At 44.3% G+C, this 15,843-nt stretch overlaps 2 protein-coding genes across 2 annotated transcripts; one reads left to right on the forward strand and one right to left on the reverse strand.

Annotated features, from left to right (window-relative positions):
• Positions 1-2,065: 2,065 nt before the first annotated feature.
• marcksb (myristoylated alanine-rich protein kinase C substrate b) lies at positions 2,066-4,603 on the forward strand. The gene is made up of 2 exons (XM_053845342.1): positions 2,066-2,505; positions 3,287-4,603. Exons 1-2 carry the CDS (start codon positions 2,410-2,412, stop codon positions 3,863-3,865), a joined length of 675 nt encoding a protein of 224 aa, XP_053701317.1. The 5' UTR covers positions 2,066-2,409; the 3' UTR covers positions 3,866-4,603.
• Positions 4,604-9,241: 4,638 nt separating this feature from the next.
• On the reverse strand, positions 9,242-13,060 carry col10a1a (collagen, type X, alpha 1a). The gene is made up of 3 exons (XM_053845304.1): positions 12,985-13,060; positions 12,707-12,851; positions 9,242-11,624 (listed from the first exon to the last, which is right to left on the reverse strand). Exons 1-3 carry the CDS (start codon positions 12,988-12,990, stop codon positions 9,796-9,798), a joined length of 1,980 nt encoding a protein of 659 aa, XP_053701279.1. The 5' UTR covers positions 12,991-13,060; the 3' UTR covers positions 9,242-9,795.
• Between the last annotated feature and the right edge of the window lie 2,783 nt (positions 13,061-15,843).

Here is a 15,843-nt window from a genome sequence, read left to right on the forward strand (position 1 = left end):
TTGTTAAACCATTATCAACAACAACAATACAGATTAATCAATCTTGATCTCCATGGCCTGTATGTTATTGACTCCTTTTCATACGGGGGAATAAGTGGCGTCTTCATTCCTTTATTTTGACACCGCTTCTTTTTCCGTTTCGGTTCTGGTTGATTCACTGCAGCTGTGACTGCAGCGCGGCACAGGCGAGAATTTTGATTGACACCAGTGTGATCCAATCAGGCGTTAGAAAGTGCGTTAAGACCAACCCTCGTCTTTCGAATCTCAGAAAAACACTCCACATTCAAGGGACTGTCTCCTCATTATTTCGTGACAGACCCGTAATTTATCAAACAAGACCACGTTCAAAACTGATTATAGCTTGGAATGTTTGACCTCTGGTTGCTTTGTATATGATAAGAATAACGTTTGAATCGCCATAAATACCCGGTGGTTTTCAAGAAATGAATGAAAAGCGAATAATTTCTTGTACGTTTTAATATATAGCAAGGGTGTATTATAGAAAAAATGTAACAATTAATGTAACAATTTAAATATTCAGTGATCAATATATTCTATGTGCTTCAAACATTCAAGTGAATCTTTTCTCTAATGTTTAAAATATGATATATTTTTTTGTTTTGTCCGTCAACATTTGCTATTACACTTGTGTTTAGTTTGAAGAACATTTTCTACATAATAGTATTAATGTTTAGATGACATTGCTAGATAACATTCCCGTAGCCTAGAATAAATAAACTGCCCTGGGACTAGTTTGTGAACACATAATAAATGTTAATGATTATGGTCATCATCGTTTTATTAGTTTGGGGCTTCAATGTGGGCATTCACGGCGGCGGCCAGCTTTCACTTTCATCCACACAAGATGTGTGATTCAGCAGTCTTGACAGCTGAAAACTCTGGATGGATTCAAGGCTGTCTCAAAAGAGCTGCCGTCTTTGTCCCCGGTGTTACATATTCATGGCAGCTCTGCGTAAAAATTGCAGCTTTGCATGTAATCAGAGGGTGACAACAATGAACGTGGCCTAGTTAGCCCGGTGACGGGAGGGTGGGTGAAAGAAGTCACTCTAATCCTCAACTGTTGTCTGGGTTGCTTCGTGCTGCCCTCACTCGGTCTCCCCGTAACCTCATCAAGATACAAAGAACAAGCCCTCGACATGCTGCCTCATCCTAGCAGCCATTTTGGACTGGTTGCCATGGAGATGTGGGTCATGCAGTAATGGCAGAGAAAGACTTGTGGCTGCTGGTGGAGTCAGAGCAGCGCTGCTTTTTGGGGCCGGCCATTATATGTGGGTCACTTGGATGCTCCAGCTGCGGCGGGCAGACAAGACGCTATTATGCAAGAGGAGGAATGAGCGACGTGTTGAGTCGGGGGGGAGCTGCGGGGTCGAGGGGTTGTCTGTTTTCTGAGTGGGGCATATGTCAGAAGGGTGTGTCATGATATCACACACTGAGAGCAGCTGAGCTTTGTCAGCGAGCTGTTTTGCTTCTTAAAGAGATTAAGAGTGCTATCTATCTATCTATCTATCTATCTATCTATCTATCTATCTATCTTTCCATCTATCTATCTATTTGCATCATTATCCTAATACTAATGTGCCTTCCGGTGATAAGAGTCAAGCAAAAACACTTGAGTCTTTTGGAAGCAATAACTGTGATACAAATAGAATTGAGTTTGCACTTGCTAGATGCTGTTATTTATATATAAATAAATAACATGTATTTGGTAATTCCTTTACTAAAATGACGCACATGAATTGCTCATACTGCCTGTCTTGCTTTGTCACGTTTCACCAGATTGTTTTCATGAAAAACGTGTCCATTGAAAACTGCTGTTGTTTTTCCTAAGTTAAAACGCGATATGGCGCCATATTGTTCCCGTGATCGTCCACATTACTGTTTGTCCTCATTAAATGTGAGTCTGAAAATTTTGAATCGCCGAACGACTCGAGTAGAATCTCAACAGAGTGAAGTGGATTTCTCATCAAGTAGTTGGCCATGTTGTCTCTCTATTGTCCACGGCCGCCCCTGCTCCCTGACCCCCCCTCCGTCCCTCCACTGGTTGGAACGCGGACTTGTGATTGGTGGAGAGCGGCGGGCGGTGACGTCACAGCCCCGGCGCCCATTCATCAGTGGACTTGGGCGTTGTACTCCGCATCTCATTTGCGGCGGGGCCAATTTCTCCTCTTGCTAACTCCGCTCGAGGAAAAAATTGAAAGAATTCTCCTCTTTTGGCACGTTTTCGCGAACCTTCTCCTCTTTTTGCGGTCACTCCGGGTTCACACCTCGGCTTCGCTTGCAGAAAAAAGGGGCTCACGGAGTTAGACGTGGTTTTTCGGGGGGAAGGACGCTTGCGGTCTTTGTTCAAGTCTTCATCGTTCGGGTTCCTTTGTTGGACCAAAAAAAAGCATGGGATCACAAATCTCCAAAACCGCTGGAAAGGAGGAAGCTGCGGTCGAGAAGCCGGGCGAGGCTGCAGCAGTGGCGGCCAAGGCAAACGGGCAGGTAAAAACCACTCTGAATAATTCATTTAATTTTTCTTAATTTGCGCGTGTGTCCAGATTTAGCAGCAATGTGTTGCGTCAATGGCGTGCTCCATATTGTGGAGCGCTCCCACACGCTCACCGGCTTTCAGGGAAAGTGCCCACATGAATGCATTTTTACTCGTTTTTGCACTTTAATAAACGTTCTTTAAGCCACCAGCTTTAGGATTGGAGTCCAACTGCGGTGTTGTTTATTCACATTTTGAACCAGAATTGAATAAAACTGCACATTATGCCGAGTTAACTAAATCCATCACCGTTTTTCATGAGGAAATCCTGCGTAACTATCGGATTCTGATACTGGAAGAACATTTTTAGAGCCGATTTGAAATCGGCGTTTTGGAGGCTCAGGCTGAGGCATGGCCATTTTAGATACCCACCACGCCTTTGTTGCCAGATTCAACAAGAACGCTCATCGTGCGCTACTAATCCATTACATTTGCTCGTAAACCAACGGGCTTTGATGTTCTCCACGTTATCCCTTACATGTATTTATTGAATTTATCTTAGATTGCTTTTAATTGAAACGTTTTGGATTTAACATTTTCCCCCAAATCCTCTTCCCCTGGCGGTCGGTCCGCGCTACTGCAGTCTAACCGACTGGCCTACTGCTGAGAGCCACAGATCTGTCGTCACTCTCCTAGTAACAGATGTTGCTGCAGTTTCCCGGCTGTTTCTCATTGGTTAATATTTCCGGTGAATGAGTTTAGTTGTACTCATGCTTTGAATTCTGATGCCTTCAGGAGAACGGCCATGCCAAGACCAATGGAGATGCCTCTCCGGCCGCGGAGGAGGCCAACAAAGCTGAGGTGCAGGCCAACGGGAGCACTCCCACAGAGGAGGCACCCAAAGAGAATGGGGAGAAGGTAGAGGGAGCTGAGGCTAATGGCGAGAAGGAGCCGGCCGCCACAAACGGAGAGGCTTCCGCCAAGCCAGAGGAAGGCACCCCGTCCACCAGCGAGGACGGCAAGCAGAAGAAGAAGCGGTTCTCCTTCAAGAAGCCTTCCTTCAAGCTCAGCGGCTTCTCCTTCAAGAAGGCCAAGAAGGAGTCTGAGGAGGCCGCAGCTACGGAGGAGGGAGCGGCAGCCGCGCCTGCTGAGGGGGAGCAGCCAGAGGCCGAGGGTGCAGCAGCACCAGCTGCTGCTGAGGAGGAGGCCAAGCCAGCTGAGGCCAGCGAAGAGGCTGCAAAAGAGGCTCCAGCTGAGGAGCCCAAGGCCGAAGAAGTGAAAGCAGAGGAGGCAGGAGGTGAGGAGAAACCAGCCGAAGCGACACCCGCCGAGCCAGAATCCGCAGCCAGTCCAGAGGCCGCTGCCGCCGAGTAATCCTGCTGAACAAGACACCGACATGAAGGAGACGACGGAGCCTGTCTGAAGAAATGAGAGGACTTGTCTAAAACCAGGGATTTTTTTGGGTTTATCTCTTTGTTTTTTTTTTTGTTTTTTTTTTTGGTGCTTGTTTACTATTTTGCCACCATCTCATCCATGATGACTGCAATGTCCCTGGCGGTTGAGGACAGGTGTGCTGACCCCTCACTGCCCGTTGCATTTGTGATGTGGGTGAGTGTGAAAGTGCGACTGTTGTGCGGGTGAGCGAGCGAATGTTTTTCTACATGAAACCATGACTGTGTTGACACGATGCTGAATTTGACATATTTAATTGAAGTATTCGGTGCTGGGCAATTGGATGTAGCAGCTCAAGCTGTCGTCTGCAAGATGTGACACGTCGATATTTAAAGGGAAAGTCCTTGATAACCAAGTCTAAATGTCGTCTTTGCAGTGCACAGTTGTTTACAAGTCAAGCTCAACACTCCTGTGGACACAACATTCCTGAATGAACTAGTTAGTTGCTACCAAAACGATAGGTGCTCATCACATTTCCATTAGATCCCACCATTACAAATCTCTGTAGTACTGCACGTTGTATAGACTTTGATATTACTGGTTTTATGACTGAAATGTACCTAAATGACATTTTTAACAGATATGACCCATTGTAAATGAAGTTTTCTTGTTTTTCACCATTTGTAAGATTGAATAAAATTGGGAGATGTTTTAAGCAAATCAAGCTGTGATGACTGACGAAACGCTTCATATGCAGGCGAGTGCGGTGCCAGGTTATTGCATCTCTTTGTACATAACCATGCTCGGCTTGGTGCGGTTCGGAGTGTAACTTTGACTACAACAAGGTGTTCCGTTTATTTTCTGTGAGCACTGAAGAATAAAGGAAAGTGTGAATTGGCAATCTCGGCGCATTTATTTATCGTGTTTACTTCATGTTCTTTGGAGTCCTCAGACCGAGGCGAAAAGCCTTTGAATAAATAAACTACCAACATGATTAAGTACATAGGAATATATATTTTTACCTTATGCAACTTAATTTTCGGGTCTCATGGGCGTTTGCTATTCATAATGGCGGACCTGCAGCTCCCTCGTGTGGCAGACTCGAGGGAATTACACCGCTTCATAGAATGTTTCTCAGTGATTTCCTATTTTTTCCATACAATATTAAATAGTTACTGTAATAGACTAAAATCTAATATGACAGTATCAGCCTTACTCTCAAGGGTATAAGTGAAAATTGATTTTCCCGAACATTATTTTTATGCAACTTTATAAGGGTCCCAAAAAACACCAATAAGTCAAAATGACGGGTCAGTAAACGCCCTTTGTTCGAACAACACAGACTCCTGCCGACTTTATACGCGGTTTATTAGAGCGTCCACAGTAGCGCGCGTCATCTCTTCGGCGATATCAACAGATAAAGACGCGGTTCCCAGCACCTGTTGAGCATTTCGGTTAATAAATAACGTCAGGTCTAATCTCAATACCGCGACCCGAAGTGACCGCGGACAAACAAACGTGGGATTTTCGCTGACGTGTCCCAGAGTGTGTATTAAACAAACATTTTGACGGAGGTTAATAAAGTTCAAACGGCGCCCGCAGTTGCGAATCTACAAAATTTCTCACGGCCTTTAATGTAAAACTGACTTGGTGTTGGGGTCATTTAATAATGGTGCCTCAACATGTGTGTTAAAACGACACAAACCATCAATGTATCCAGGGGGAAGTTTTGGATTTCTTCAGCGGAGGGTTTCAATTTTGTGTATAGTCCCGCCCAACTCTCCCCCCACCCTTCCCACTTTCGCTAGTTTTTTCCTTCTTTGTTTGTTCTTGTATTATTTTTCAAAATGTATTTTCGCTTTTGTATTTTAACTCACCTTTATCTGTTTCATACTGTGATCCAAATCCTCGATTTTATATGTTACGTATTTTTAGTGAAGTCATTTTCTTAAACATATGAAACATATTTTAGTTTGCCACTGTCTCACAATCCTCTTTATGTGTGGTGCTGAAGTGTATCAGAACGAAGCATTACTGCAGACAGAAGTGGGCAGGCCCTGGGGCCACAAGAGGTCAAAACAAGACTGCAAATAAAATAAAATAAAATAAACGAAAACAATTACTCATAAATATAATTAATAATTTCAAAGCCATTAATAGTAACATTGAAATGTTAAATTAAATTAGAGTCTAAAATATGACATGAAACATTAATAAATAAAAAAACTAAAAAAAGAAGACTCAACTAAAATGTTCATCATTATTTGCATATAATTCTGTCACCAAAATGTACACATGCCAAAAGATCGTCCTCCATTTATAATCCATAACTACACTGTTTTTTTTTAAATTTACACTCTTATTATTATTATTGTGTGTGTTTCTCTGTAAATATATATTCTTCTATTTCCTACTTGAGAATCTCTATGAGTCAGAATCGGCCGGAAACAAATTCCCTGTATGTTAAAACTTACTTGGCAATAAAGCTGATCCTGATTCCTAATATAATATAATGGGAATTGTGCATTTATTCTACAGTATTAATATTATTTTTGGATATAACTTGTTGGTTTCTTGGTAGTCAGTCTCACGAGTAAACCGACGCTCAGAGGTACGCGAGAGGTGTATTTCCAACAAATACTTATTCTCTCCTATATTTAAGAGACAAAAATGAAGTAACATTTTTCTTCTGTCCTTCTGCATGTTTGGCATGATTGCCCCTCTCAGTCACATTAAATGTAATGTGACCACTTAGAATACCATCCATCCTAGTTTATAGAATCATATTAAAGTGAAAGAAATGTGGGCATGTGGTGTTCTGGGGCATCAAAATGCAATAGATTCCTGAGCACCACTGCTCGACTGCTCTTCTAAAAGGATTTGACCTTGACTGAAGGATCGTGAGTAAAGATTGCATGACATTAATAAGAAATGGATGGTAGCAGTCATCCATTTTTACTTTAACATTTTCAGCGACAGTTGAATGCAAATAAGTGCATATAACTTATGGACATAAAACAGAGGAGACCATGTCAATGGAGGCTATAGTTTCCATCCATAAATGGTAGTAAAATCATTTCCTTTGCCCCCACATTCATAAATTCGTAAAAAAGAAACATGTATGTGATATAATTTTAGCTGTGCATTTTCCGTTTAATTTGCCCTTACATCTGGGTTTTGAACCCACAACATTGTGATGACACTTGTGGAAAAAGTGCTTTTAATTTAGCCACATCTCCTGGTCGCAGCATAAATGACAGTGTGTCAAACCTTTTTTGGGAGTTGATGTCTGTCAACATGTTTGGATTCCTTTGGCACAGCCCTGTAAAACCAAGAGGGGCGTTTTAAGAGTGCAGATTGTCGCAAACCTCTGCAGGGTGTGGGTGTTATCCACAGCTGCACCCACTGCTGGTTTCAGAGCCTCCATTTCCTCTGCTCCCACTTTAACCTTAACTCCGGCCACCGCAGGACGGGCGTGTTTTACACATAATATTTCTATTCCTGTCATGTCCGTCTTAGTCACGTTGTTGAGGTATTTGTTGGTCTCACAAACTGTCATGAGGATTCTTACTATGTCGCATTGTTTCACTATCATTTTCCATAGTCATCAGGATCAAGTCCAACTGCTTGCAGAAAGCGAAGCGAAATGATAATTGTTTGGGATTATTTTGGAGTGCGGCTTGTGGAATTAACCAAAGGGAGTTTTCTTGTCAGTCTGTCCCTCCTGGTCCCATGACCACAGTCGTCCCCTCATATGGTCAAATCCCTGGCTGCTTCCTGCGACCAGCTTCCTGTCTGCTGGGCCTCTCGGCTAACCACCATCTTGCTCTCTCTCAGGGAAGATCAAACAGCGGCTGCCCCTGGAGGGACACCATCCCTGTCTCCCGTCCCACACGTCTGCTATTTTGAGGACAGCCACTTGCACGGTAGAGTATGTTTTTGGCTGCCAAACAAGCTGAGAAAAGTTTCCTCCACCAGGTTCCTTGTGTTAGAAGGGATGTCATTTAAAGTATAAACCAAATCCAGATTGTCATTCAAGCAGCCAAGCAGCAAATCATTCAAACAACCTCTAAAATTCAAGAGATGCTATGGTGTTATTTGAGGGCTACATTATTGTCGGAACTATAGCAATGCTATCGCTAACAGTGCTACAGTAGCAACCCCAAAGCAATGTTGTGTGACACTGACCACATTTTGTCACCAAAATCCCATGAAAGTTGATGTGTTTTAGACATTTTATGCTGTGTTTTACAAAGTCAACTCTTCCAGGTTCCTTTTCTTCACGCTAGGTCTGCGCTAAGCTAGGTGTCTCAGCAGCAGTTCAGACAATTGAAAAAACCTTCCCAAATCCAGGTGGAACTACAAAACACTACCAACATGTAACTCTTCCCTTTAATGTCTGAAAATTTCTTTCAAATACTTGCAGAAATGTTCACATTATTTTGCTAACAGATCTACAAACACGGACAAAGACATGGGCTCTTCATCATAAATACACAAGAAAGGGGGTAAGGAGCAGAAATGGCAGCAGCTTCTTTTTCAATCTCTGTGAAATATAGGAAGAGTAACAATAATGAAGCCATGAGATATAGTTGGTAAATGATGGTCAAATCTACTCCAGCAGCCACAGCAGCGCTGGGACCGACTGACAGAAGTATGGTATGTTGAACAGCGTGTATGTTGCCCTGAACAAGTTCATTGTGATGGTAGGATGTGCATGAATTCATGGACACGTTAAGTTTCACACTGAATTAAATACCACCTACTAGCAGATGACACACCGACAGCCCAAGAACTCTGCAGGCTTTGCTGCTTTTCAGGCCTTTTTAAATGAAAATGAGAAACAATCGTCTTCCGTCCTCTGAATTCTGCTCCTCTTAAATTAATTCACTCCTATTTCCACTGTTTTCTCGATGGACTCAACAGGGCTATTTTAAACCCTTGCATAATAAATTTAATTACTTTTCAAAGTCAAATCTGAACCGAAAAAACTCATCCTTCTCCATGGTAACGCAGGACAATTAAAGATAGCCTCCATTGACATTGTCTACTGTGTTTAGCTATTTGGAATTTTGAGGTGAAAGGGCTTTGATAATGCATTCATTTCTGTCTCTGGAACCGGTCCCTGCAGGTTAAGGGACACCCTGCATAGGTCAACACTCTTAAAGGCAGACCAACCATTTAGACCAGTGAACCTTTGCATGAGCCCAGGGGAAGAGAAGATCAAAACTCCACGCTGAAAGTACCTCCAAACACAGGGTTGCCAAGAGGTGGAATTGGACCTATGACCTTGACCTGCGGCACCAGGAAGCTTGTTTACTGTCAGGTAAAAACGACACCCAAAGCAAGGCGTTAGTTAAGACATCATTTATTAAAGTCATGTCAGGGATATTTGTGTTTGCAGGTTGTTCAACAGTCAATTTGACTATTACACTTTCACAATATTCAAGTCACATACAAGGACGACAGTTCCAACATGTTGCACAGAAAGCATTGGAGTTCTTTGAATCCGTGTTTAGGCCACCCAAACAAAAACAATGTTGTACAAAACAAACAAAAACAGACAAACACAAAATGAAGAATCACCAGTTGAAGAAAAGAGTCGGAAAGTCAAAGTCAAGACGCAAACAGATGTAACACCTCAGTTTCACATGTTGTCTGTTTCAAAGAGCTCACTGGTAATATTGTGAATTGCGTTCCCCATCCCTGATCGCCTGTTTTCATAAATTAGATTTCCTTCTTCTCAGCACCTGGTTCTTGTAGGATTCAAGTCAAGATGCTGCTATTTCTCAGAGAAGAGAACTGCCTGCTGATTCTCTGGAGGGAAATGGAACAGGAAGTTTTATTCTGGAGTAAGAAATAGACGGCAAATTTAGTTGGTTGGTTTTTTTGGCAACTACTGAGTCAACGTATCACGTTGAAGCGATGAGGAACCCAGAGAAGGAGCAGTGGACACTCTCAGCAGCGAAGACGCCATTTGCTTCCTCGTCAGGGATCTGGACGTAGACGGTGTCGTGCTCGTCGAGCAGGAGGACGGCGCTGCCAGACATCTGGTCCAGGAAGCCCTTGTTGTACTCATCGTAGGTGAACATGACAGGCTGGCCGTTCTTGTACAGAGCCACCAGAGCGTGAGCGCCGTTCACGTGGATACTGTAGGAGAAGTAGTAGACTCCAGGAATCTGGCAGGTGAAGATGCCGGTCTCGGGGTCGTAGTGGTTCTCAGCGTTGTACACAATCTGATCGAACCTGATGGGAGTGCCAGCAGCGGGGTAGGGAGTGGCCAGAGAGGCAGTAAAAGCAGACATGGGGGACTTGACCATGACCTCGCCCATTCCCATGCCCTTCTCAAAGACAACCTCACCAGGGGGGCCGGGGGGACCAGGAGGACCCACTGGTCCTTCAGCACCATCGGCACCAGGCTCACCAGGAAGGCCAGGAGGACCCTGGGGTCCGGGAATACCCTTAGCAGCCAGACCAGAAGGTCCAGGAGCTCCAGGAAGACCTGGATGTCCTTTAAGGCCAGGGGCGCCAGCGGGGCCTTGAGGACCAGCTGGTCCTCTTGCACCTGGGGCACCATCAGCACCTGAGGAACCAGGCTCACCAGCACGACCTGGATGACCTTTGGGTCCAGCGGGGCCTGGGATACCTGGAGCTCCAGGGGTACCTGGTGCACCCATGTGGCCTTTGTCACCAGTTGCGCCAGTGGCTCCTCTGGGTCCAGGAGGACCTGCAGCTCCTGGATAACCCTGTTTACCTTGGAATCCCTGTGCTCCCTGATCTCCCTTGTGTCCCTTTGGTCCTTGGGGTCCAGATGAACCTGTGTCACCCTTAGCGCCAACAGCACCAGGCTCACCAGGGAAACCACGTGCTCCCTGAGGTCCAGCTGGACCAGTGGGTCCAGTGGCACCAGTGGCACCAGTGTATCCTGTAGGACCCTGCTCACCCTTTGGGCCTGTTGCACCTGTGCTACCTGTTGCTCCCCTCTCTCCCTTCTCTCCATTTGCGCCAGGCTTTCCGTATCCAGGAACTCCGGGGGCTCCGGTGGCACCAGCTGGTCCCTGGTGGCCCTTAGGACCAGCTGGTCCTGGCATACCTGGGGCGCCGTTCTCACCGGGCTTGCCTGGAATACCTACACCTGGGGCACCAGTGTGGCCTTTGGGTCCCTGTGGTCCCATTGGACCAGGTGCGCCATCTCTACCTGGGGAACCTGACTTTCCTGGCTCACCTGGAGCACCTGCTTTTCCTGGCTTTCCAACTCCAGCCTCACCCTGTGGTCCTGGTGGTCCCATAGGTCCCTCTGCTCCAGTCTCACCCTGTGGTCCAGGAATTCCCACCCCTCTATCTCCCTTAGCACCTGGCATACCAGGAATACCAGGATGTCCTTTCAAACCAGGCTCTCCCCTTGGTCCCATCGCACCAGGAAGGCCAGATGGTCCAGGCTTGCCGGTAGCAGAGAGGCCAGCAGGTCCAGGGGTTCCAGGTGATCCAGGAGCTCCTCTTGGTCCTTGAGATCCAGGAGATCCAGTGTCTCCCTTCTCACCTGGTTGTCCGTGGGCACCAGGTTTTCCGGGTCCACCAGGGGAGCCAGGTTTGCCAGCAATAGAGCGTCCAGGTGCTCCTGGAGGTCCAGGAGGTCCTTGGGGTCCAGGCAGACCTTCAGCACTCTCACCGGGGGGCCCAGGAGGGCCTGCGGGACCTTCTGGCCCAGGCTCACCTTGAGGGCCAGGTTCACCCGCCACCACTGCAAACATCCAAAGTGACATTCAGTATCATTGGAACCAACAGTTCAGCCAAAAACAGGCTAAAGGTTTGATTTGAAAGTGGACTGTTTTCAAGTACTTCAACTGATTAGAGAGGTGGAAATTAAACCCTAAAGTCTCTGAAGATAATTGACACTCATTATAATAAATTACCTCATGAATGTCAGGTCATTGTTTCTGACTCAAATTAACAAAAATATTTCAGTCAATAAGGTGATTTTAGAATCACAAAAGTGGGTGTATGTTTCACCATTGAAATAAAATGAATGGTAAATGGCTTCCACCTCAAAACAGATTGAATGTTTTTGAACTGTTTTTTCAATCTTCTAAAAATGTCAGTATTAACAAGCGGCTTGATTCTTTAATTTAAGCTTTTACTGCGTCTTTAATAGCCGCAGCAGGTCGCAGAGGTCGAGCCTTGTTTGGAGACTAAATGAGAAAGAGGCGCCCTTTTATTTGGAGCCTTGATGTGGTGGCATGTGTTTAAGCAGTAAGAGCTCCCTACTGAGCTCGCGGCACGCTCCAATCCAAACAGATGTTTCTACTTCGGCGTTACGCCGGCACACCCAAACAAACCGCACTGTTGGGTGACTGGACCTTAATTGTCAGTGTCACACTAAAAATAATTCGCTAACAGCTACTTTCCAAAATAAATCGCCGCTTGTTTGCCGGTTTTATTTCCAGTACTGTAAAATTACAATTACGTTGCAAAAGCAACCGACTGCAGCCACTTCTTTTCTATATGAAGAATGAAGTGGATTTTGAACACATTTTTTGACTGTCGCCAACTTTTATCAGAGTGAAGGCTGTGCAATAGTTGGACAGCAGTTGAAAGGCATCTGTACTCAACTGAGCAAAAGAGAAAACTAGTGATAACAATCATAAGTAGCATGAAGCACCTTCTAGAATCTGATAACAGAAGCGATTGGACCACTGTGCAGATGCTGCAGCCAATCAGCATGCAGAAAAGCAGCAGCCCCTTTTCAAAGTAAAAGACTTCCGTCCGAGATTTCGAGCATGTGTGCCGCCTCACCCATTTGAACAAGCAAGTTTGCGTTCTTACCCTGGCTCTTCACAGAGTAGGGCTGGTACTGTGGGGCGGCCTTCACCATCTTCTTCACCACGTACCGCTCCCCATGGGCGGCTGTCATGGCCACCATGAGGAGGAGGATGCTCGCCACGCGAATGTCCATCTTCCGACTTCCAACCTGCAGACAAGACAACAGTCAGTGAAGGATACCACACATCTTTTGACACTAGTGTTTGTATTAAAATCTCTCTATTGTTCCCTCAGAACATGAAACTCCAGGACAGAAGTAGCACTGAAGTAGAAGGACATACCAGCATCAACGGGGGGAAACAATCTCCTCAGCACCGGTCTACTCCCGGTGCTCCTGTATATCCGAATGGTAGGAGCACAACTGTGGGTATGCTGCTTTCCAGGGCAAGGTTGTGAGTATTTATACCATATCTACCCCTCGCATCATTTAAAAAAATGCCCCCACCATGCAAGTACCTCCCTCCCTGAAGCCAGGCTGTAATTAGCCCAGAGCGGGCATGTCACATCAGGGTGCCTCCATGTCTTCAGCATCCAGACACATGATTATCACGTCTTGTTTTTGACTTTCTCCTGAACAAGAAGGGAATTATGCTTCAGAAAATGAATGATCATTCTGTGTGTATGCTGTCAGTGAATATAGTGAGAATGAGAAGTGCTTTTTCAAGAGTACATTGCTTATGTAAACTGTTTATAACAGTAGGTTGTTAGCGAGTCTAGCCGTTTTTATTTTAGCTCCGTGTTTCATGTGGTTCTCCAAATTGTGTATCTTCCTTGAGACAAATTTGTAGAAGCACCTGTTTTTATCCGCATGGTCAATATTGGCACAAAAAACAGACTCATCCTCAAATTTACATTTGGGCTCCGGTGACCCTGCCAAGTCAAACTTCCTGTCTGCAGAACTTATTAAGCTGCAGATATTTTTGAATCATTTTAAAGGTGTAATTTACTGTGTTTTTAATGTAATTTTTGTCAATTACCATCAATTCAGCCGCAGGTTTAGTTCTATTTTATTTATAGCAGATTACATTTTCTGGTGCTGGTGGACAATATGAAGCCAGTGTGGTTTCATTTCATGCCCCTATTTCGGGATAGACAGTTTATAGAACGACTGCACGTGTTTCTCCCCCCAAAAAAACAGCTAATAAAGTTGAGCAACTGGAAAAGCCATTTGGAGGGTGAAGTGGGTGCAGTGGGCACGAGCCGACACTAGATGGCAGGTTTTACTGCTGCACTACAAGTTGCAGGGGGTTGAGGTGGGGAGTGGGAGGGGGGCATCGCCCTTGTGGTCACCTGTTATTTTTGGTCCCCACGGAGAATACACATCATCGGAGGCTGATTCCTGCAATTATAGCTGGGTTCTGTCATGATGTTGTATTTCCTCAATCAGTATTATCCCTCCACCTTGCCCTGCTGAGATTCTCCAGCTGTAATTTCTCCATTTTAACCCAGCCACATAGGAAATGCATACACCCAAATAATCACATGTTTTAAAAAGTCACTGGAAGCCATAAATGATGTGTAGGGTGCTCTGCCTGCTGTCACCGCTCCTCCTGAACAGGGCAACCCGTGTCCTCCCCGTGTACCTGCGGCCTCAGAGCAGGTTATAGAACACGTGACGTGGAGCTTTCAGTGAGCGTGTAATTAAAGATTCAGCAACACTTTTTTTTTTTGGTAAATTTGACCAAATGATCGGCAATTTTCCAAAGTGCTACCGTCCCTGCTCGCAGCGCTCCATCACTCATGGCGAGTATTGTTTTACTGTGCTCTTCCTGTCACGTAAAACTCCATCAAAACTGAAAACCTCAGGCGAAAAAATGTTCTCCCACATGCCATAAAATCTAAGAGGATCCTCATAAATCTATGTCACATTTTATCTACTTTTAATTGACTTGCAGGCAACAAGCAAACTGCTTACTTCGTCCTGGATGTGAGTTGTGGGTGCTAGAGCAGAAGTTTTTTTTTTCAAATTTTACCCATTTTTTTAAAAAGATATACCACGTTAACACTTTTGTTTATTTAATATTGTCAGCCTGTGGCAACTTCTTCAGTCTCATTCTTCAGTCTTATTATGTAAGCTCCTTATTAAGTCATTATTCCTGTCATTGCGCAACTGTTTCAGTAGGTAAACTGTAAAGGATTATGATCATATTACTCCACAAAACTGGTCCATTTCTTGAGCTCTCAAAAATATATTTAAAAAGTGGGTTTTTTTTTATGTCATTGTATATTTAAATATTTTTAGTCAACATAGAATTAAAACTGAAAATATTCATTAAAGATTCATATTATAAATGAAAAAAAATTAACACAACAATTGTACCCCCATACAATATGTTTATATGTTTTACAAAAAAAAGTATATTTTAAGTGATAAAAATAATGATGAATATGCTGAGGTTTTACCTGCCGAGTTTGACGGCATCACAGATGACATTGTCAAAATACTTGCAGAACATAATTGAATTGCTCTTTTAAGAGCTTTACTCTACCAACCCTGTAACGGGTAACTGATAAAGTTTTTTCATCTGTGGTGCAAATAAAAGAAAATTTTAAAGTGAATGGTATAATTGCAACTGTAGCTTAGCTAGCAGACAGCAGTGCCAGCTGACATTCTGAGGTAAACCTTGCCGCTCCATGATGTTTCGTATTGTTGTGAATCCCCAGTTAAATCAATGAACCAATTCTAATATCTAACTCAGGCATTTCTGAGGGAGGAAAGCTGCATCCTATTTGTTTCAGAGTTGTGAACAAATAACGCCTGCCACCTTGCACAACAGCATTTGGTCGACCCAGGAGGATAGAAGACCATTACCTCACCACTCACAAACAGGAAGTCGACCCAAAGGGAGCAGCTTTCAGAACCTTTAAATGCGATTGTGAGCACTTTCATTTCATTATGTTCCGACTAATGCGCAAAGACAAGCGGACTTAGTGCTGTAATACAGGTTATGGTGAGAAACGCCACACACTTATGTCATGGTGAAAACGCTGGGTTAAAAACATGAGAATTAGAAATGAGTTTTGTGAAATGGAAAACTACTGAAGGCAGGTGGTGGAAACAGATGAGGAGATGGAGATTAGCATCTACAGCTATTGACACATTTTAACTAGAAATTAAAGTTTGAGTCACTGCCAAACAA

The sequence above is a fragment of the Synchiropus splendidus genome, chromosome 16 (genome assembly GCF_027744825.2).
Source record: "Synchiropus splendidus isolate RoL2022-P1 chromosome 16, RoL_Sspl_1.0, whole genome shotgun sequence".
Lineage (NCBI taxonomy): Eukaryota > Metazoa > Chordata > Actinopteri > Syngnathiformes > Callionymidae > Synchiropus > Synchiropus splendidus.